Source organism: Drosophila eugracilis, unplaced genomic scaffold (assembly GCF_018153835.1).
Source record: "Drosophila eugracilis isolate 14026-0451.02 unplaced genomic scaffold, ASM1815383v1 contig_440, whole genome shotgun sequence".
Taxonomy (NCBI): Eukaryota; Metazoa; Arthropoda; class Insecta; order Diptera; family Drosophilidae; genus Drosophila; species Drosophila eugracilis.
Genome location: NW_024573306.1, coordinates 365,575 through 385,921, shown reverse-complemented (window position 1 = coordinate 385,921; position 20,347 = coordinate 365,575). Strand labels below are relative to the sequence as shown.

Sequence of the window (20,347 nt, the reverse complement as noted above, 5' to 3'; positions counted from 1 at the left end):
GGGTGGAAAATAATATGTTTCCTGTGAAATCCAACGTTATCCACAATCGATGTGGTTGAAAAGGTAGACCGTAAGTCCAAAATCCCATCAAATAATGTATTTTTCCAGTCACTATTTTATTCATAGAATTTCTTATAAATATTCAATACATTTTGAAAGGTCTTGTGAACATGATACAAATCATTCTTTAATTTTCAGAAAGTTGAAAATTATGGTATTCTTAGATTAAAACCACTTTCATTGAAAAAAACCCTTTGTCATTTGAGAGATAGAGGCGTTAATTTCATATTCAATTCTTTGTCCAATACAGAATAAAAGGAAATGCTTATTTACTCAAATGCTTCTAGGAAACTGCCAGTAATTTTAGCAGACACTAACAAAATTAACATAAACACTGACATATTTTATTACAATTTTTTTTTAGCTTATGAACTAGTTTCAGTAAAGAGAATATAATGTGGATTATAATTGTTAAAGTTAATCTGGTTAGATTGTGTATCATATTCTTTGCATTGTCCTGCAGATCGGCTCGTCTGCTTTTCTTATATTAAATCAAAAGTCTATACTAGGACACAATAAGGTACTATATGGATTATCATTTCAAGGATAAAAGTTCTTACTTGTTATCTGGATACCCTCTGACGCTTGCTAGGCGACACCAGAACTGGAGAGGGTTGGTGATTACTCGAGATGGCGTCAAAGATACTGTTCTCCGAGCGTTGATACTCACTGCCTATATTTTCCAGATTCAAATCGGCATCAAGGACAAGGACCTGGAATCCGAACAGATTAAGTGGCTTGTAGAGATAGTAGTGTGGAATGTATATGTGTTTACCTTGCAAGACTGTGGGCGCCTGTGGTGGATCAGCCAGTCCTCGTGCAACTCGTGCAGCTCCTGAAGGTACTTAAGCGGTACACAGCTCTCCTCAGAACGTGCCCGCTGGCGGATGCGCTCATGTGCCACCTCTGGCGAGGTGCGTAAGTAGATGATGAGGTCCGCCTGGACATGAATTGACTCTTCGATAAATTTATACCACTCCTCCAGCGTATTGAACATGCCCTCCTCCAGGGAGCCGTTGCGGCGCATGTTCTCCACAAAGCAGTAGCTGAGAAGGAGTGGGTAACCATTAAAATTCTGGTTAAACCTGATATCGAGAGATAATGCACTCACCGTGCGCTAAAAATGGAGCGCTCCATTATTTTTAGCTTCTTGTCGGTAGGTGCGGTGTGCGCCTGCAACATGGTTAATGTGACATAACTCTGAAAGGGCATGGCCCATTTCTTGGGGTCCTTATACATGAGTTCCAACAGATTGACCCCGTTCACGTTGCGCCACTTCTCAACGGGTTCGGTCAGCAGGCAGATATCCTGCTTGTACTTCTCAAAATGATTCAGATAGGTAGTTTTCCCGCTGCCGATGTTGCCCTCGATGAGTACGGTGAAGGGCTGGGTGCCTTCGGCATATTTACGGCCCTGTCGGGCACTGGATGCTGCAGCCGCCATCAGTCCGGACAAGCTACGATCTGTACGTGAAAGCGAAAAAGTACGGAATTCACTACGTATTAGAAGTACAGTAAAGAGATTTTCCGGCTTCAATGGAGAACTGTACACGGCGGCGGGCAAATGGCTATTGAAGAGATCGTTTACCGCCGAAACCGAACTAAAAAGAGCGGGAACACCGCCATTTGTTTTTTTTTTTAATCGGGTTTTTCGATCGTCATGTTTGTTTTAAAGAAACGGCTGATCGCGTACTGTGTATGTGTGAGCATTTCATTGCCGGTCGAAAAATTTTAAATAAATCTACTTAAAGTACCTATGAATGTTATGATGTCCCTTCTCCACATAATAGCTCCACCAGGAATGGTTGTCATACACCGTTGTTATATTATAAATACCACAGTTGGCAGTTTTATTATTTATTGCCAGTAAAATAATATTGCTTCTTATTTTATTACTCAAAAATCATGAAATACAATCGCGTTGTTTTGGGCTGACAATCAGCTGTTGTCGATAACGACGACAGTCAGCTGTTTTGGTTAGCAGAGCTATCGGTGTTTTTGACATCACTAAAAAGACGCACTTTTATCAATATTATTGTAAATTTTATAAAAACCTGTATTATAACTTTTCTTGGGAAGCCTTTTGAGCTAGGCACTTCATAAACCATGTCCATAGAAATCGAATCAGCCGAGTAAGTATTGGAAATCAACAAGTAAATGGATGTTTTTGTTAATTCCGATTGCCCTTTCACAAACCAAGTGTGATTCGGCTTATCCAGCAATATCTGAAGGAGTCCAACCTTATGAAAACCCTGCAGACATTACAGGTTAGTACATATACTCTCCCAAGTCAATGTTTTTCTATGTGGTTATGTTTCCAGGAAGAAACTGGCGTGTCTTTGAACACAGTGGACAGTGTAGACGGCTTTGTTCAGGACATCTCCAATGGCCACTGGGACACCGTGTTGAAAGTCACGCAATCTCTAAAGCTACCCGACAAGAAGCTACTCAATCTTTACGAACAGATAGTACTAGAGTTGATTGAGTTGAGGGAATTGGGCGCAGCCAGATCTTTGCTTCGGCAAACGGATCCCATGAGCATGTTAAAGCAGCAGGAACCAGAACGATACATTCATTTGGGTAATGTAATAAACCAATTATAAGCCCAAGCCACTTTTATATAGAAACGGTTGTTCTTTACTTTATTATCCTTAGAAAACATGCTGCAACGTGCCTATTTTGACCCCAGAGAAGCCTATGCCGAGGGCAGCAGTAAAGAAAAGCGGCGCACGGCCATCTCCCAGGAGTTGAGTGGCGAGGTTCATGTAGTGCCATCCTCCAGGCTCTTGGCGCTTTTGGGACAGGCTTTAAAATGGCAACAGCATCAGGGACTTTTACCTCCAGGAACCACCATCGATTTGTTCCGCGGCAAAGCGGCTATGAAGGATCAAGAAGAGGAAATGTATCCCACACAGCTCTTCCGACAAATCAAATTCGGCCAAAAGTCCCATGTGGAATGTGCGCAGTTTTCCCCTGATGGTCAGTACCTCATCACGGGTAGTGTCGACGGTTTTCTTGAGGTATGGAATTTTACTACTGGCAAAGTAAGAAAGGATCTGAAATACCAGGCGCAAGACCAGTTCATGATGATGGAGCAAGCAGTGCTGGCGTTAAATTTCTCTCGTGACTCTGAAATGGTTGCCTCCGGTGCACAAGATGGCCAGATTAAGGTGTGGCGTATAATCACTGGTCAGTGCTTGAGAAAGTTTGAGAAGGCTCACACGAAGGGAATAACCTGCTTGCAGTTTTCGCGAGATAACAGCCAGGTTCTCAGTGCGTCCTTCGACTATACGGTGCGACTTCACGGCCTGAAATCGGGAAAAATGCTGAAGGAGTTTAAGGGTCACTCGTCCTTTGTGAACGAAGCAACATTCACGCCAGATGGCCACAGCGTGCTCAGCGCCTCTTCCGACGGTACAGTGAAAGTGTGGTCCCTTAAAACTACGGAGTGCGTGGCCACCTACAAGCCCCTCGGCAATGAGTTGGCTGTCAACACCGTCCTTATCCTGCCCAAAAATCCCGAGCATTTTATCGTTTGTAACCGGTCAAATACAGTGGTTATTATGAACATGCAGGGACAGATTGTGCGATCGTTCTCGTCGGGTAAGCGCGAGGGTGGAGCCTTTATCGCAGCTACTCTATCACCGCGAGGCGAGTTCATTTATTGCGCTGGCGAGGATCAAGTGCTGTACTGTTTCTCCGTCTCCTCCGGTAAACTGGAACGTACTTTGAATGTAAGTTGGTCCCTAAAAACGATTTCTAAAGTGACTTTTAACTTTAAATGCTCTCCTTAGGTTCATGAAAAAGACGTTATTGGCCTGACCCATCATCCGCATCAGAATCTGCTGGCCAGCTTTAGTGAGGACGGCCTGCTAAAGCTTTGGAAACCCTAGATCGTATAAGCAATTGACTTTCACACCTAGTTTTAGTTGGTTGTCTTATTTGAGCTACCGAAATATACCTACTGACCCCAAAGCACTTGCAGTTTTTCTCATGCCCCCACTCGTTGCTACACATCAATATCTTCAATCATGTCTATATGAAACAAATTGACTTTAATTAAGCATTATGCAAAGCGTCAGTCTCTCAGAGCGCTAATCCCCAGAGTTCGCCTCAATTGCTGGTACAGCGCCTAAATTAGTCGAGCAGCGACACTCAGCCGGTTCACTTGCAACATGAAGAGCGACGAGATCATCGAAAAGATACGCAGCAAGCTAAAGGAGTCAGATCCTGCCCGGCGCACCGTTGTCAATACATTTCAATTCAATTTCACCGATGCGGATGGTAATCTCATCAAGAGCATGGGTGAGTGGGATCTAGGCCTTATTTTGGGTCAAGCCACCGTTGACCGTCTCATCGTAGTATTTGATTTCAAAGCGTTGGATATCTACGAGGGGAATGCTTCTGGTGCTGATGCACAAGTCACCATTTCGGATGAGGATTTCTATTTGGTGGGCACTAAGCAGAAAACTTTTCAGGAGGTTTTGGAGCAGGAGAAGGCTCAGATTGATGGCGATGAGGAAGCTATTAATAAAATGCTGGAGAAGTTTCGCATAAATTCTAAAAACTAATTGAGTGATGTGAATTATTATGCATGCATTTTATTTTGTTTACTATATATTTATGTAACGTGGATTATTTGCTTAATTTCCCTCCCTATAATGACTGCAATCAGCATAAATAAATACTTTTTTTATAAAGGTATAAAAAATTAATTTCTAAACTAAAAATAAATATTTTTAATGGGCAGTAATAAAATCAAGACAAAAAAACAGACAAACAGCTCCAAAACAAATTGAAATTAAAAACTAACTAATTAATTTTGTTTTAGTATTCATTTATTTAATTACCTTTATTTATATTTAATGTTAACATGGAATTGTTTTTGTAGGTGTTTCCTTTTAATTTGAAATTTGTTGTTCTGCATTTTATTATTCAACTATTTTGTTATTTTGGATTCTCTTTATCTCACTGTGGCAAACGGCGCCATGTTGTGTGCCAATAGTGCGCCCGAGATTCGGTTTTTCTGACTTCTGTTTCTGGATTTTGAAATTTGAAAAACGTATCTCAATTCAAATGTGTTTGACGCTTTCCGTTGAGTGGCTTATTTATAGGTTTAATTGTAATTTTAACATTTGCTCTTTTTGGGGTGTTTTAATTTAACTTTGTGTTACTTTAGTAAACTCTTTTAGTTTAGAATATTTTTTTTGGTTTTGGGATAGGTTTCTGTTTTTGGGGACTTTCTTTCTCGAACATTTTTTATTAGCATTATGTTTTAGTACTATTTTTTTTAAATTTATGTTTAATTTTTATTGCTAGAACACAAATTTAGAGTTTTTATTAACTAATTGAATTCTTTAATTCTGGGTTTTCATTTCGGTTTTAATGTAATACAACAACAAAATTTGTACACTTAAACTAAAGTTTATTTTATGAATTAATTCCTAGGAGTTACTTGATCTTTATGCTTTTTTATGCAACAATTTAACAACGTTTTACTTCATCAATGTAATTGTATTTATTTTTCCTTTGTTTATCGTTTTTTTTTATTTAATTAATGTAGCATTTTTGTAACACCTACATACGTTTATTATAAATGGTTTTTACGTTAAACGGGTTTAAGTTTCCATCGCTGATTTAAGCCATATTCATTAAATTTCTCAATTTTGCTCTTTTGCAAAACGTACGTGCGCTATGAAACCAATAATTATTATTTATTTTTATGAAATTTTAGGGAATTTATCATTTATCTCCAAAACGGAGGAAACTGATATGAACTTAAATCATCTTAAAACTCGCAATAGGTTTGCATATGTATAAAGTTTTTAAAAATATCATAAAATTATATTTTCACACAAGAGATTGCCAAATGCAATTTGACACAACAAAAAATGAACTTAATTTTGGGTTTCTTTGTGTTTAGATTGTTGTTTTTAGCTTCTTGTATAATTTACTTTATTATTATCGTTCCCTTTAGCGTATACATTTTTATAAATATTTTTGTTCGCCTTAAATGTTTATAAAAATGTGCTTAAATAGACAAAAATCTTTGAATTTATTTCCATTCCATTTCCCGCTTTTCATTCTCCATCTGTGGGGCCGCTAATTTATTAAATTTTCTCATTTATTTTCTCATATAAACTTTTCGATTTAGCGTCATTTAACTCTTTGCTTTTATTCTTTGCTGGAAGATACGGTTTTGATAGTCACTAATTCTTTTATTTATGCATTATTACTTCGTCTCCTTTTTGTTGTTGTATGTTTGATTTGTGTAGCCTCAAGGGTCGAAGATTTTTTGTACAAAATGTGTAAATAAAAAGTCATGCGCGTATGTAAAGGTAGTTAATTATTATTGTTTTATGCCCTTTAGTATGTTTCTGCCGTTATTCATTATCGGTTTATCTATCGGTTTTTGCGAATTGTGTGTATTTTGTTTTATTAACGTTTACGTTCTTCTTTCTTCTGTTGTATAATTAATTCAATTTATACTTCACCTAAATATTACTCGTATCAAATATAAAAATCAACAACTTTATTTTATTTTTCGTCTTGTCTGCGGTCTCTTGTGGCTATGAAAATGATTCGTACTTGCACTTCCGCCCTGCAATATAACTGGCTCGATTCCGTTTCCGCTGACCAACTTCTTCCTTTCTCCTTTTTACACATCCGTCTATCGCCCTGTGCTTTTTGTGCGTCCTTCACGATACCGCCGTACGTATTTCGCTATGTGTATAATATAGTTATTAAATGTAGCTATTATTTGTTTCTTATTCCTCCATCATCATCATCATCCCTTACTTATGTGAAACGCTTCTGGCTAATCGTGTTATCGCAACTACAATATGCTCGCCCTACTGTACTTATTTAGCTTAGCTTTCGCTTACGCTTTATCCATCATTATCATCTCTAATTCTCGTTATTAAATTTATGTCTTAATCAATTCGCATTTTTGCATAATTTCTTGTCTTTTAGGTATTGTTAACTTTTGAATTTCTGTTTCTGTTCTACTCCCGGTTTTACTGTATCTGTGTGAACCTGTGTCTGCGTGTCAGTATGCACTGTGGGGAGTGTGTGTAATCTACTGCTCTTGCTCTGCAAAGTTGCTTTGTTCGCCATTACCTAGTTAGCCTTATTCTAAATGCGTTTTAAAACCGAAACTGAAGTTTGCGATAAAAGTGCCTAAAACTGCGCCTAACCATCGTTAGACGTTCGCCATTTGGTTGACATGATCGATGTTATCCTCATCGAAGTGCACATCGTTGATGAAAATGTCCGCGTCCAGCTGGTCCTCATCAAGCTCCAGATCGTCGTCATCGTCCTCCCCATTTGACATTAGTCCATGTCCCATCCCCATTCCCATTCCCATGTCTACGCCGGCGATACATATATGTGGTGGCGGTGGCACACTGGTCGGCGGCAGTGGGGCAGGCGGTATCATCAAGTTGCCACTGTTGATTCCATGCAAACTGCCCGCGATGCTGGCACCACCACTCTGCAGATGCCTACGACTGGAGCTGAGGCCCGCTGCAGAATACAATTCAATTATTATTTTCTAGATCTCAAATACACTTTATTTATAATAAATAAAAACTTTAAAAGCTAATAAATTTACCTTGAAAAAAAGTATATAAAACCAAAATCAAAGAAAACCTAATGAAAATGTAATTGAAAGATATTGTAAATAAAATTGTGTCACAACAAGAAATCATATAAGTGGTGGACTTACCCGTCGCACTGGTCTGCGAGTCGTAATGTGCATTTCGATGTAGGCCCAATTGGCGGACATGGTTCCTACGGTTTCTTCTGGAGTGACAGAGTATGCATAGGAGACAGATTAGGGACGAGACGACGAGAAGCGTTATTATAATTAGGACGTCGTAGTCCTCCTCGGCCGCTTCCGTGGTACCTGTTCAGGTTCAATAAAGTGGTAGAGGAGAGCAAGAGCATAGGACATAAAATTAATTAAGGATAACAGATCTAGTGCAATAAGTTGATCAAGAAGATGGTTTATAGTTAGAAATGTGTGTGTGTTTGTGTGTGTGAATCTCTTTAGTTAGCTGAGATTTTCTAGTGTGTGTGTGTGTGTGTGTGTGTGTCATGTGGGTGAGTCTGAACTTGTTGTTCTTGTACTATGTGCTGTGGTTTCCATTTCTTTTCGGCATTTAAAGTGGGTTTCACGAGTTTAGCATATCAATAGATTTAGGGTTAGGCGGTTTAGAATATTCAGTTCAGTTTTAACAAAGGCACCAGGAAGATATATTTACTATATATACATCTGATAGATGCGGTGCACATGACAAGTGGGGAAAGGTGCGGAACATAAAGAAGCCAGAACCAAAAATTGGAGGCATGCTCATAAACTCAACTCTCAAAATGCGATCGAAGTGAACTTAAGGATGCAACAAAAGATTAACTTGGGATGGTCGTATTCTCATTGGGAACTGTGAACTGTGATCGATCTCCTTTAACTGTGACAATCTACGGGGTTTGGGGGTTATGGGGTTTAGATTCTAGAGTCTAGATCTGGGGTGACATGTATCTGGTTTGAACACTGTGCATGTCATGAGCGTGGAGTGTTGATCGTGGATTGTAGACAAGCTTATGCAGAACTCACGTGTTAATTGTGACCAAAGAGTTTCATTTACTTAAGTATTAGAGTTAATATATTTTTTGGTTTGGTTGCTTCGTTTCGCTTGCAATTGTTTTGTTGTTAGAAAAATGAGTACAAATTCTTGCTAGCAGAATAAATCCATTCATGTTAATTCGTTATCTTAGTTATGTTTCACGTTTTTGATTCTCGTGGCAATTCCAATTTCGTTTTAAAAATTTTGATTTTTCGAGTTTCGTTCTCTCAGGATTTTAGTTTGTTTAACTTTAGTTGTACGTATTTAATACTAATGCCGTAATTGCTAAAACAAATGTCTGTAGAAATGTGGGCAAATGCGTGGAGTTTGCGTCACCTGTGCCAAGGATAAAGGGTTTTTTTTTGTTTGATATTTTTTTTAGCGATTTCAGATTTGAGGAGGGGAGATTATATTGTATTACACAGTTTCACAGTCGTACAGTTTGTAGTTGGTAGTGGTTTTTCAGTTTTGTTAGTGGAGACAAAAGAAAGAACAGAGAGAAACAGAGGGAGAATTAGACAAGTAGAGAGAGAATAAGAGAAAGATGAGTTTAGTGTGAGCGTGGCTGTAGATATTCTCAAGACTGATAAAATATCTTGATATCTGGGTCTGTTGTTTTGTGTTCTGAATGCCATTCGAGGTGTACGAGTATGTAAAGATACTTAGAAATCGGGTGAAAATTTGAGAAATGCATTGGTGAAGCTTGGGTTCGGGGTAATCAAAGGATGAGGGGGGGCACCCTGGACTATCACGAAAGGTATGTACAAAAGTCTGGCCATCGAAAAGAATGAAACAAAACAGCTAGTAAAAAGGTTCAGGACAAAATACGAATTCTTAGGTGCAAAAAGACTTAGCGAGAGATATATATATATAAACAGGATAGAAAGTTTCTGGTGGGCCTCGAAATGGGCACTTTAGTTGGTATTTAAGTTAGTATATAGATTATTATAGTTTTTTTTAAATATATATTTAGTGGTTAACGGTTTGCAAGTGTTTCGTCGGGTTCAAGTTTTCTTCACGCATCAAATGAAAAGTGTAAGGAACGCAAGATCGCACATGAGGTACACATTGTAACCGTGGAAAAACCAAGGAAAATTAAAGTGGAAACTGAAACTGGCTTGGCCCACAGCGGACGCACTGGAAACACAAACACGAGACAAACTTAAGATACTCGTTACATAAACTTAGGCAAAAGAAGGCAAATAAAAATTGAACTGAACCGTTCGACTCACTCACGACTCACAGTGCAATTCGTCAGTATCGTCGCCGGGCCCGCAGTTCTTGACCCCATCGCATCTCAGTTTATCGGAGATACAGTATCCTGCTCCGCACTGGAAGTGGTATGTGGATTCGCAGTGCAGGCCCACGGACGGCGGACCCGGACCGGAGTCCTGTATTTCGGTCCACACAATGCGGAAGCCCTGTAAAATAAATTGGTAGAAGGTCAAAGTCGCTGTGAGTAACTTATCCCTAGTTTATAGCTTACCTGGGCACCCACTGTCTTGTCGCTGGTAGTGAAGCTGATGCGCGCCGTCTGACCGGTGGAGGTGTAGTGCCACTGCTCCACAGGCGGCTTCTCACCGCACAGCTCCATCGGCGGCTGGTCGGAGTCAACGTTCATCCACAACCGCAGCACAGCAGCGGGACAGCCACGATCTATGGGAAATAATTGGGTAATATGTTAGAGAAATCTTAAAGCATAAACTTCTGTTTTCACTATTTTTGCTTATGACAGACTTTATGACTTACTGGCAGGGTCTCCTTCCAGACCGAACTGCTCAAAGTGAATGGAGAGCTTGTAGCCGGGGCGGGCTTTCATCACCCAGTTGCAGGCATTGGAGGCCATGCCCCGGCCGGGTGCCTTGTAGCCCGCTGGCCAGTTGGGCGAGGTGATAAGACCGGAGTCCTGATTGCTGAAGTTGCCGCCGCAGTCGCCGGCATCCGACTTGGCCGACTCGAAGAAGTAGCGGGCCTTAAAGCCGCTGGCCACGCTCTCCTGGTCCGTGTGCAGGGTGATCCGCAGCCCCACCGCTCCCCGCGGGCTCTCGACGGGTCCGGGGGCTGTCTGTCCGCAGTAGCGGCCCAGCAAGCGGTCGTTGTTGTCCCGGTAGACGACGTACATCTCCAGCCAGTCCTCGAAGCAGGCTCCGGAACTGCACGGAAAATATAAAAAATTTACATAAAGAAATAAACAAGGTAATAGTAAATGGTTTTTCCGTCTCACCCATAAGCTCCCGCTGTGGCATTTGCATTGTTGTCCGCCTTGATCTTGAAGTGGTCAAATACAATGGTCACCTGCTCATCTGCCTCGGCCAAAAACAAGTACGAGCAGTTCGTGTCCGATGGATAGTTAGAGGGGTAGCGGGGGCTATTCAGTTCACCTCGTTTCTTAGAACTGCTCACATACGTAAAACTACATGTGCCATCCGGAGCAGCCGTGCCCGGAATCTTATACTCCGTTTCGAAGGTGTACTTGCCCTTGAAGCCACGCCCCTGCAGCTCACCCGAACTGAAGACCATGGCTAATCGCGGACCCTCGCTAATCACACGTTGCGTCTCATTGCCGCACAGCTCGTAGTCGAACTTGTCGTAGGCATCGGCCGTCTCCTGGCCCTTCAGATAGATCTTTAGATAGCCGTCCGTGCAGTTGGACCTTTATAACAAGTAATATTATATGATATAATAGATAGAAAATTATGTAAATAAGTTTAAAAATACAAGCTTATGCAATATTTGACTAGTATTAATATATTATTAGTCAGGCACTTTTTATACATCTGTAGGTATTGTAAATATTCTCAGACTAATTATGGTTTTAGGTAAGTGATTTACTTACTCGCTCTTGTCCTTGTGCTCCACCTTGGGTATATTGAAAGCGTTAAACTCGAGTCGTACACGCTCCAGATGCTGGGCATCCTGCATGCCATAGATGAAATATCTAAATAATAATTCATATGTTAAAATGCCACTTCATTTATTTAAAAATTCTCTATATAGTTCCACTTACCTACACACAGTTTTTGGTATATAGGGATAGGGATAGTTGGGTGACAGCACAAAGCCAGTGGATTCCTTCTTCGATAAAATCTTTTGATCACATTCTGAGCCACGTATGTGAATGCCATCATTTTCACCTGATGTACATATGTTCATTTCAATTTGTAGTTGTATATTTTTGTAGCGAATAAATAGTTGAAATTTCGATAGAGCAGTCAGATCAGATCAGGTCAGATGGGGTCGAATTGTAGAGTAGAGCGAAAATCACCAGATAGCGTAGAGATAGTTTTTTGATTTTCGTTGTCCAAAGTAGAGAGAAAGTGTTGATAGGTTAAAATTTGTAGTGTCAATAAGTGGAAACATTGAAATTTAAATAGCACACAAAACGAACAAAGCCAGTGAATAGTTTGGTACAAGCACATACAATTAGCTGATAAATGTTATTCGATATGGCAAACATTTTGCGGCGCCCTAATAAGTAGGCAACACTTTAAGTTAACCATTTGAGGGCACCGCAAAATGAGTGCATGTTTGGGGAAAAAGGCAAAAACTGAAACGACAAACAATTTGTGTATATTAAGGTTGTTCAACAATACTTACGTATAAAATCTAATTTAACAAAACTCTCGCTAAATTCATAAATTCCTTTAAAGCCACGATTTTGGGTATTTGCGGTGCGCGATAACGTATAAAAATGAACAAAAAGGCTCGACTCGCTCGAATACAAAACTAAGTTTCTTTGCTGCCCGCAATATGTACCGATTAATGCTGACGAATTATCTGGACCATCGTACACTTTCACATAGTCAAATGGGCAGCTGTTTATTGTTATTTTTTCAGTAGATGTAGGTGGTTGTTGAAATTTTGTTGTAGACAAATTGCAGATTGGGATAGCAGATTGGATAGAGAAGAGTTGTAGTATTTTTAGAAACATTCGAATGAGAGAAAATTTGGTTTAGATAGTCACAGATTAAGAGTGTGGGCTGCCAATCAGAGCAAGTTTCGTCGACAAACAAAACTTGCTTTGATCTTGACTTGTTACCAGTTGTGTTTTCATTGTGTGTTTATTTCTCTGTGTCTGTCTTATTGTTGTATTTAATTGTGCAGCATTAGAGGTACTCACTGTGGTCCACCAAAAAATAGATCAAAATCACGAAACTCTAATCTAACCCTCTGATTCGATTCACCAAGAAATTGATATGTGCATGACATATCCTTCGGATAGGCACCTGGATAGGTTGGCGATATGAGCGCACCAGTTTTGTTCACGCTCATGCTGGGCGTTATCGTGTAGGAACATGGCGACCCCGCAATTGGAATGCCAATTTCATATTCCGCTTTTCGAGTGGAAGCAAAAAAAAATATATGACAAGAGAGTCAGTCAGTAAATGTGTGAGGAGGATAAATTGGTAATGCCATTGCCGCCATTACTCACATGCATTTATAAACCTAAACGTGCCCTCGAACAGGTCCGTGGTCACGTTCTTGTTGCTAAAAAAAGAAATCGCAACTGCCCGGTACATGGAAATGCGACGACGCGGCGGAATGGTGCCACAGTAGCGGCCTCCGAATGGTGAATTGATCAGTTCCGCTGGCTCCGACGACTGCACCTCCGAGTAGATATCCATGTACTCATGAACACAACTGCAGGGTGAGAAGAACAAGGGGATAATTACTTGAATTTTATTGAATTTAAAGAAGTTTTACTATTAAACGTTTCCTAAAGATCAAGTACAAGACGAGTATGTAATGGTCTTTTTATCCTTTTATTTAATACTTAAAACATTTAAAAAATATAAATCAGAAACCTCGTCAACGTTTAAATTCCTTTAAAATAGTTGAATTTCCTTTTATATTTACCTTGGTAATTCACCGACGGCCGAACCGCTGCAAAAATAAAAGTGTGCACGGACAAAGCAATATTAGTTCCTTGCAAAATGGCAATAAATGTGCTCAGTAGTACTCACTCTGGTGGACTTCCTCTTAAATTAAACGATTTAAAAACTACTTCGACACGCTGACCAGGTCCTGCTAGGAAGGTGTAGAGGCATTGGCGCGAATGATTGCGATGGTTGTGCAGCAACGGGGCCGAGAAGCTGCCATTCTGGGGTCCACCGATCCGCGACACGAATGTCTGATCACACTCTGCGGTTAAAAAGGACGAAAAAGAATAAAGGAAGCAGCACAAACGGCAGGGTTTGCACATTGATAAGTTTAAAGGATTGATTTCAAGGATATTGGCTAGACATAGACACACACAGCAATACAGAACACATACACAGAACTTAGCATCGGAACAAGAGCTGTTAACAAGGCATCTCAATGTGTGGGTGTGTATGGCTTTGTGTCCACAGAGAAAAATATCAACGAAATTGGATTTTAAATATGGAATATCAAATTGGAATATATGTATATCCTAAGGCATAGTCAATAAACAAGTATTCGTCAATTATTTCTAGAATATTTTCTATAATGTCTATAATACTAACATAATATAGGATAAACTGGTTGATAATTAAATCAATATATCGTATGTTGCTTATTTTGGGGATTTTGCCAAACTACTTTCATATTGTTGTCATAACATTAACGTCAGTGATTACCCAAGATAAGATTGTTCATATGATTAGATTGCCTATTAATATTTAATATGCCTTTGGATCAACATGATATTCTGGTGGTCATAAATTTGGATATCTCATTGGCATTTATGATTTCTTCTCTGAGGGATGTTTAGTTTTCCATTGGATGTGTGTACAACTAGTAAGCGTTTTGAGTTGGTCAACTAGGGCAACTGGAACTACGGGTGGACACTAAAACGCAACGGTTAACTACGGGCGCGCATTACAGGCTCTCGTACACCAAAAAACAAACACACACACACGCGCGGCCCAAGGCGTACACACACATATCGAGAGGGGGTAATTGATTTAACAGTTTGTGTGTGTGTGTGTGTGTGTAGGTGGGTTGGGGTTTTAGTGAGAGAGAGAAAAAGGGAGAGACAAAGAGTGAGATGGCGCCACCTACTTGGCGATTTCGTGGGTCGCGACGACACCTCCAAATAGGCCACCACCGGCTGCATCCAAGGCTCTCCGGCGGCGCTGTTCGACTTTAAATGAGCACCGCCTGCACGGTGGGTGGTTGTGGGTGGTGTTAGTGGTGGGGTAGTGTTTCAGAAGGCAGGATTAGTGGATCGTAAAGGAGGTAGACAAATACACAGCGTTAATGATTTCGATTTGCTTGGGATGGATGGGGAAGACTGCTCTGATTTTGAGTCACAACTTGACACCCAACATGGAAATGCGCTTCTCGACTTTATGACAAGCTGTCCGTCCGTCTGTCCATTTGTTTGTTTGCTCACACGCTCCGCTATCTATCTATCAACTTGGCTTTCAGCTTTGAGTGTGGTTGTGTGGGCAACGCGATAAGAGAATCCGCTGATACTGCAGCTCCGAAAGGAAACTCATGTTGCCGTCGTGTGCTGGCAGCCATGGCATATACGCAACGTACAGTAAGAGTGCCTGTTCGTGGGCACCAAAGCCAGCGGAAATTATTAAGAGCTTTCTAAAACACAAACATGCATACACTCGGCTGCATTGTTCAAGGTGATTTGAGCAGCAGCCACTTCCATTAACTTTCAAAGCCCGGTAAGCCTTTTATTAGACCTTCTCTTCCTTACAACAGACTTTTCTGCTGCACTTTTAATTAACTTATTATTATTTAATTTGGGTTCTAGTACAAGAGTTTCTTGGCAGGTGTTGTTATTTAGTTTAATATATAAAATCAACCTTTGCCCTTATCTAGGCAAACTGAATTTTATCCTTAAATTCCATCGCCAATCAAAGGAGTAGTAACTTTTAAGACAACATTTTGCAACAATTTTTTCTAAACTTGAATGTAAGTCTTTTGAAACTTTAACACAAGTTTTGTTTTGTTAAAGGAAAGTACATGACCAGGCTTTTAAACGTTGCCTTTTTGTTACTATTGCATTTAAATTGAGTTTGCCTCTTTAACATAAACTAATATATTAGTTTTGCCAACCTTTTAGAACCAATTTAAGAAGCACCTTGGCAGAACTACCTCCGTATAAGACCAGAATATGATTGATCCTAGTTGCTCATAACTGACAGCTTTGAATTTCACATAAATGGCTGGAGCTACGGTTAAACATTAGCCGACGCCTTGCGGGCCCGGTTGTAATTAAATTCGCTTTGCAGCTTTCCAGCTCATAATAAATGAGTCGGCCGAGATGTGTTTGATGTTCAGGGAGAAGGTCGGTTTGGGCCATGCTTTGTGTTGGCTTTTGTGGGCTGCGCAGCTGCAGCTGCGGTCTACAGTTACCGAAACTACGTTCTGGGTTTTCTGGGTGGAAATCAAATTCGTAAAACTACTGGGATAAATGCCAGACAGCGGCGAATTTAACTGGTTAAACGGTTTGCCTATTGATTTTGTGATGTTAGCACCGAAAATTCCATGTCAACATTGTGTTGGCCAAAGCCCCAACTAAGCCGTTTACATAATTTCCACTTAATTATTCACGCAACCAAATAGAATCCCTTTAGGCAAGCGATCTGGGCGATTATCCCCCGCTTACCGCCTCTGTTTTCTGAGTACGGGATGGGTATTTAAAATTAATTTTCGAAAATCCCCACACACACACACACACAAATACGGGAGCGACATTTTATCTGAAATGCAGTTTACTAAACAGCAAATAAATGGCGCACGAGCAAAAAGTTTGCTCATTAAAATGAGAGCGGATTTGTGTGGCACACAAAACGCCCAACTCACGCCCTCGCACACAAGCACACGTTGCGTGCATCGACGCAAGGCTGTCTACGTGCTTTAAAAATATATATAAAGGAATCCTGAAGAGCAGTTCCTGTACAATGAGATACCCTTTTCAGATTTATTGCATACCTTCAGGCGTTGGAACTGTTTTTTGAATACACATTGCTATGCTATGATGGTCTTGTATGATTTGGCAATTTTGACCACTTTTAAAAATGAAATAAGTTTAAGGAAAATTTATATGTTAAGAGACAGTATCCGGCACTAGTTTTTAGTGACGCATTTTTTACCGTTTAAATAAGTATCTTATTTCCTAATTAATTTTGACTCATAAAGCCTTTGAAGTTTAAAGCGTGCGTTTATAGATGCCTTCGTCTACCCTTCTCTCGAATACAATATAATATATACACCCTTGTAATCCCCAGCTTGTTGGGTATAAAAACTAGAGACGTGGCCGTGACGGTGGGCGTAGCAATGTCAACCGCAGTACAAAACGCTGCCAAACGGATGAGTCTCCTTCCCCACAACATTTCCCACCCTCTCGTCTGCACCTGCACAACACCACCACGCCCCACCCAATAGAATTTCCCACCGCCCACTTTTCGCACCGCAATGACAATGCGCAGTAAAGTGTCAATAAATTTTATGCAGACGCCATTTGCATTGCCATAAATATTTTTGTTGTGTTCGGCAATGCTTTTGCACTTCTGCTCTGGCATTTGTTTTCTTGCCATCAAGAGCGCCCCGCCCCCCGTTGGCGTCTACCTCCTCCCGCTGCCCCTGTCATTATGTTAATTTACACCTTTTGTTGGCTGCGCCTCAGTTTCAATGCCATCACATAACGAACAAAGCCTGCACAATGCTGCAGCTTTTAATTGCGTGCGCCGTAAAAACTAACTGAAGCAATGAAAAGCTGCTAAATGGCAGCAATTCCATTGGGCAAACAAGTTGTCTGCTAAATATATTTACCGTTTTGCAAACAGGTGTAATTGAAGGTGGGAAGGAGATCTTACTGCCAGCTAAACCTCAACCTTGCGGTCTGGCGCAAATGGTGCCCCAAGGATGCGTGTCACTAAATGCTCCCGGACCAAAACTGAAACCGAGACGTATAATGATGCCGATGACGAAAACGTTTCCCAGGAGGCACGTAATACCACTAATAACCCGGCCGGCACTCACTCAGTCACACATACAAATGCGTATTCAGCCAGGCGACAATTGAGATGGAGAGAATTTTCTTTGCATCCTGGAGAATTTAATAATCCAGAACGAAATGATCGCTCCACTGAACTATTTTCACACTGAGGGAAATTTTTCATCAAATACACAACAGAGTGGAAAATCTATTACATTTTTAATGTTTGATAAGCACATTAAATAGGAAAGATTTAATCTTTTTTAAAAACCCTGACTTTCTTCAGACAACCTTTGTTTATCTTTTGTTCGTTGCACATTTTCACTTACTCATCAACTTTTTCTAAGTAAAACATAAGCTCCCATAGATTAACTTTCTCGAGTGCGTTTTGTGAAACTTTACAAACTTTCATTCAGTTATGGGGAAAACTACTAACTTGACTCATGCAGCCAAGTTGCTTTTGAAATCGAGTCTATCGTTATTGGGTAATTCCATTGCGACATTTTTGTCGCCCTTCAGAACATATAATCTTTAGTGGCTCTGTCTGTCTACTGGGTCGAACCCCCGACACCTGATCCTACCTCCTGCTGCTGTCTGCCTGGGTTTCCTGCTCGAGTACACACTTCTTGAAAATTTAATGGCTGGCACTGCTGTTGGCACTTACACCGCCGCCCGCTGTGTCCCCAGCCACTCCTTCCCGCACACCTTGTCTTGCCCTCAAACCAGTCGACCACAGACCCATCCTCCATTTTAATTCCCACTCCTCGCCGCAATCCCCGTCGCCACCTTCGTGGTGGAGCTCATGTTACAGACAATTTGCGTTAAATTTACAAGTAACACCGTTCGCCAAATACCAGGCCCAAAACCAGAGACGGCATTGCGCCTTATGTTGTTTTATTGGTGCCTGGCATGCCGTTCGGATACGGCAGCCACCGCCACGGATTCGTGCCGTTGGGCTCACTGAGAGAAAATACTGCCGAAAGCAAAGCACGTGACAGATGAAGAACTTAATGTTTTATTAGGTTTCTCTGATTTGACAGTTTATATTTCTGACAAGGTTATTTCCTTTTTCATTGTCATGCTAACATTTTTGTATTGTTACTTGTCAAAACATATTGTGATAAGTAGCTTTTTCGAAAGATATAGTTGTCTCCCACTTGGTATTACATTTAAAAAGTTTTTTAAATGGCATAGCTTGATGTATTGTGTAAGCAAACTCATTCTCAAAATATGTCTAAGGATATCTCTTTTATTCGGGAAAATTGGAGACAAAAATATGCTCATATCTTTAATTTAGAATTTTCTCAGTGGATTATATCTGGCTGTTTTGCTGCCATAATAACCGCAGCTCCAGATGGGGAAATAGCTACAACGCTGGCAACAACACCGACAACAGTAACAGCAATTAAAGTGGATTTTCATGAAAATGAGTTTTCCTAATAGTTTATTCGAGGCCGAAAAATAAAATCATGGCGATAAAACGCGTTGATTAAGACGATGGCAGGTGAGAGGCGATGAGCCAGGATGACGATGATGAGTTTCTATGGCTATGGATAAGGATCTCAGAAGCAGCTGCCGTTCTGGTGCTGGATTTTGGTTTTTGGCTCTGGTTTTGGGCCTGGTTAGTTTGGATGGGTGGCTGGCTGGCTGGCATAATTATGCATATTATGTTGCAGGGTCTTAAGTGCATATTTGTGTTAGCTATTAGGTAAATTGAGTCTAATTTATTGCCAATTAGTTGGGTGATTAAATTCAAGTGATTATCTTAGAGCTCATTAATGGCTGGTGAGTGGGTTAAATTCATAATTAATATCACGCATACGCCCCGAGGTGAGCTCACACAAAAACCATAGTCACTCGTGGCCAAAGTTATTCGCCAACTTTTGGTCAACTTTATAGTGGATTTGAAATCTCTTTTTGGCCAGCACTCAAGCTTTGGCCTAAACTCTTTTGCATTTATTTATGCACTTGGCCGAGACCCCCGAACTCGATAACTGCAATTGAGGCTCGCTTCAACTTTGAACTTTTGACTACGTCGAACCAAGAACTTTTATATCGATAAGTGGCAAATAATAAAATTGCCAGTGGCAGCTACTCACGCTTTTGATTGACTCTTGCGAACGTACCTGCAACGAGAAAGAGAATAAAGAGTCAATATGAATTAAGTGATTTTTTAAGTCAAAATGAGCTGCAGAGGAAAAAAGAGGTAAAATATTATTTTAAATTATGAAAATATTACTTGAGATACTCAAAACAAATTGTATCATTATTTTGTAGTATTTAACGAATGTAACCATCGACTTTTCAAACAATTAAATCATATTGTCTGTAGAAGTATTCTTGTAAGAAATATCTTTGTTTTCTTTAGTGTAAAGGTGCAGGATGAATCTTACATTTTTCAGGGGTTAATAAGGGGTGGCAATTAAATGACCCGAGAAGAAGGAGAAAATTGACATAATGGAAATGCAGGCGGCAGTCAAAGAGATTGAGCAGGCGGATAAGAACACCGACAGTCACTCGAGCATCCTTGAGTGTCCTGCCTGCAGAGGCGATTCCAAAGATACAATGCAATATCATCAGCAGCCAGTCCTGTGGCCATGGCATGGAAAAGAAGGGTACGAGAGGAAAACAGAAAGCGGGTGATGGGAATGTGCAGCCAAAGGACTCAATTCAATAAGCGCCATATTATGCTGTCTAGTCGGGTTTCAGCTGAAGCACCTCGTGTTGCATGCCGCTAATCA

The 20,347-nt window shown here is 40.5% G+C and overlaps 4 protein-coding genes across 13 annotated transcripts in view; 2 read left to right on the top strand and 2 right to left on the bottom strand.

The window, feature by feature from the left end:
* Window positions 1-97: 97 nt before the first annotated feature.
* On the bottom strand, window positions 98-1,970 carry LOC108117249 (deoxynucleoside kinase). Of its 2 annotated transcripts, none has more exons than XM_017229597.2 (5): window positions 1,814-1,970; window positions 1,172-1,523; window positions 836-1,106; window positions 621-773; window positions 98-565 (listed from the first exon to the last, which is right to left on the bottom strand). In XM_017229597.2, exons 1-4 carry the CDS (start codon window positions 1,869-1,871, stop codon window positions 624-626), a joined length of 831 nt encoding a protein of 276 aa, XP_017085086.2. In that variant the 5' UTR covers window positions 1,872-1,970; the 3' UTR covers window positions 98-565; window positions 621-623. The 2 variants fall into 2 exon arrangements, with proteins under 2 accessions (XP_017085086.2, XP_017085087.2); XM_017229598.2 differs by having other exon boundaries at window positions 98-560.
* An 89-nt stretch (window positions 1,971-2,059) lies between these two features.
* LOC108117248 (WD40 repeat-containing protein SMU1) lies at window positions 2,060-4,034 on the top strand. Its single transcript, XM_017229594.2, has 5 exons — window positions 2,060-2,191; window positions 2,260-2,326; window positions 2,381-2,639; window positions 2,715-3,793; window positions 3,854-4,034. The coding sequence occupies exons 1-5, from the start codon at window positions 2,166-2,168 to the stop codon at window positions 3,950-3,952; spliced, it is 1,530 nt and encodes a 509-aa protein (XP_017085083.1). The 5' UTR covers window positions 2,060-2,165; the 3' UTR covers window positions 3,953-4,034.
* A 14-nt stretch (window positions 4,035-4,048) lies between these two features.
* On the top strand, window positions 4,049-4,763 carry LOC108117251. 2 transcript variants are annotated; one of them, XM_017229601.2, is made up of 2 exons: window positions 4,049-4,364; window positions 4,437-4,763. In XM_017229601.2, exons 1-2 carry the CDS (start codon window positions 4,235-4,237, stop codon window positions 4,628-4,630), a joined length of 324 nt encoding a protein of 107 aa, XP_017085090.1. In that variant the 5' UTR covers window positions 4,049-4,234; the 3' UTR covers window positions 4,631-4,763. The 2 variants fall into 2 exon arrangements, with proteins under 2 accessions (XP_017085090.1, XP_017085089.1); XM_017229600.2 differs by having other exon boundaries at window positions 4,068-4,364; window positions 4,422-4,763.
* A 112-nt stretch (window positions 4,764-4,875) lies between these two features.
* LOC108117152 (cubilin) overlaps window positions 4,876-20,347 on the bottom strand; it is a 41,691-nt gene continuing 26,219 nt past the window's right edge. For 2 of the 8 annotated variants that reach the window (XM_017229412.2, XM_017229413.2), the window contains 14 exons: window positions 14,708-14,806; window positions 13,648-13,825; window positions 13,541-13,567; window positions 13,116-13,324; window positions 12,804-13,017; window positions 12,281-12,498; window positions 11,691-11,817; window positions 11,520-11,621; window positions 10,908-11,336; window positions 10,433-10,836; window positions 10,170-10,339; window positions 9,927-10,104; window positions 7,786-7,965; window positions 4,876-7,583 (listed from right to left, as the gene is read on the bottom strand). In XM_017229412.2, coding sequence (XP_017084901.2) covers window positions 7,261-7,583; window positions 7,786-7,965; window positions 9,927-10,104; window positions 10,170-10,339; window positions 10,433-10,836; window positions 10,908-11,336; window positions 11,520-11,621; window positions 11,691-11,817; window positions 12,281-12,498; window positions 12,804-13,017; window positions 13,116-13,324; window positions 13,541-13,567; window positions 13,648-13,825; window positions 14,708-14,806 — 2,858 coding nt within the window. In that variant the 3' untranslated portion in view covers window positions 4,876-7,260. Of the gene's footprint in view, window positions 7,584-7,671; window positions 7,710-7,785; window positions 7,966-9,919; window positions 10,105-10,169; window positions 10,340-10,432; window positions 10,837-10,907; window positions 11,337-11,519; window positions 11,622-11,690; window positions 11,818-12,280; window positions 12,499-12,803; window positions 13,018-13,115; window positions 13,325-13,540; window positions 13,568-13,647; window positions 13,826-14,707; window positions 14,807-19,705; window positions 19,733-20,347 lie in introns of all 8 variants that reach the window. The other 6 variants (XM_017229415.2, XM_017229417.2, XR_001772877.2 and 3 more) reach the window with 5 other exon arrangements.

Bases quoted from the DNA above. Each gene is read 5' to 3' on its own strand.
- LOC108117249 (XM_017229597.2), bottom strand. From the start codon at position 1,871: ATGACAACCATTCCTGGTGGAGCTATTATGTGGAGAAGGGACATCATA. The intron at 1,107-1,171 runs GTGAGTGCATTA...ACTCCTTCTCAG, and splicing joins CGCTCCATTTTTAGCGCACG to CTACTGCTTTGTGGAGAACA. The intron at 774-835 runs GTAAACACATAT...TTCGGATTCCAG, and splicing joins GGCGCCCACAGTCTTGCAAG to GTCCTTGTCCTTGATGCCGA.
- LOC108117248 (XM_017229594.2), top strand. From the start codon at position 2,166: ATGTCCATAGAAATCGAATCAGCCGA. The intron at 2,640-2,714 runs GTAATGTAATAA...TATTATCCTTAG, and splicing joins AGAACGATACATTCATTTGG to AAAACATGCTGCAACGTGCC. The intron at 3,794-3,853 runs GTAAGTTGGTCC...TGCTCTCCTTAG, and splicing joins AACTGGAACGTACTTTGAAT to GTTCATGAAAAAGACGTTAT.
- LOC108117251 (XM_017229600.2), top strand. From the start codon at position 4,235: ATGAAGAGCGACGAGATCATCGAAAAGATACGCAGCAAGCTAAAGGAG. The intron at 4,365-4,421 runs GTGAGTGGGATC...GTCTCATCGTAG, and splicing joins TAATCTCATCAAGAGCATGG to TATTTGATTTCAAAGCGTTG.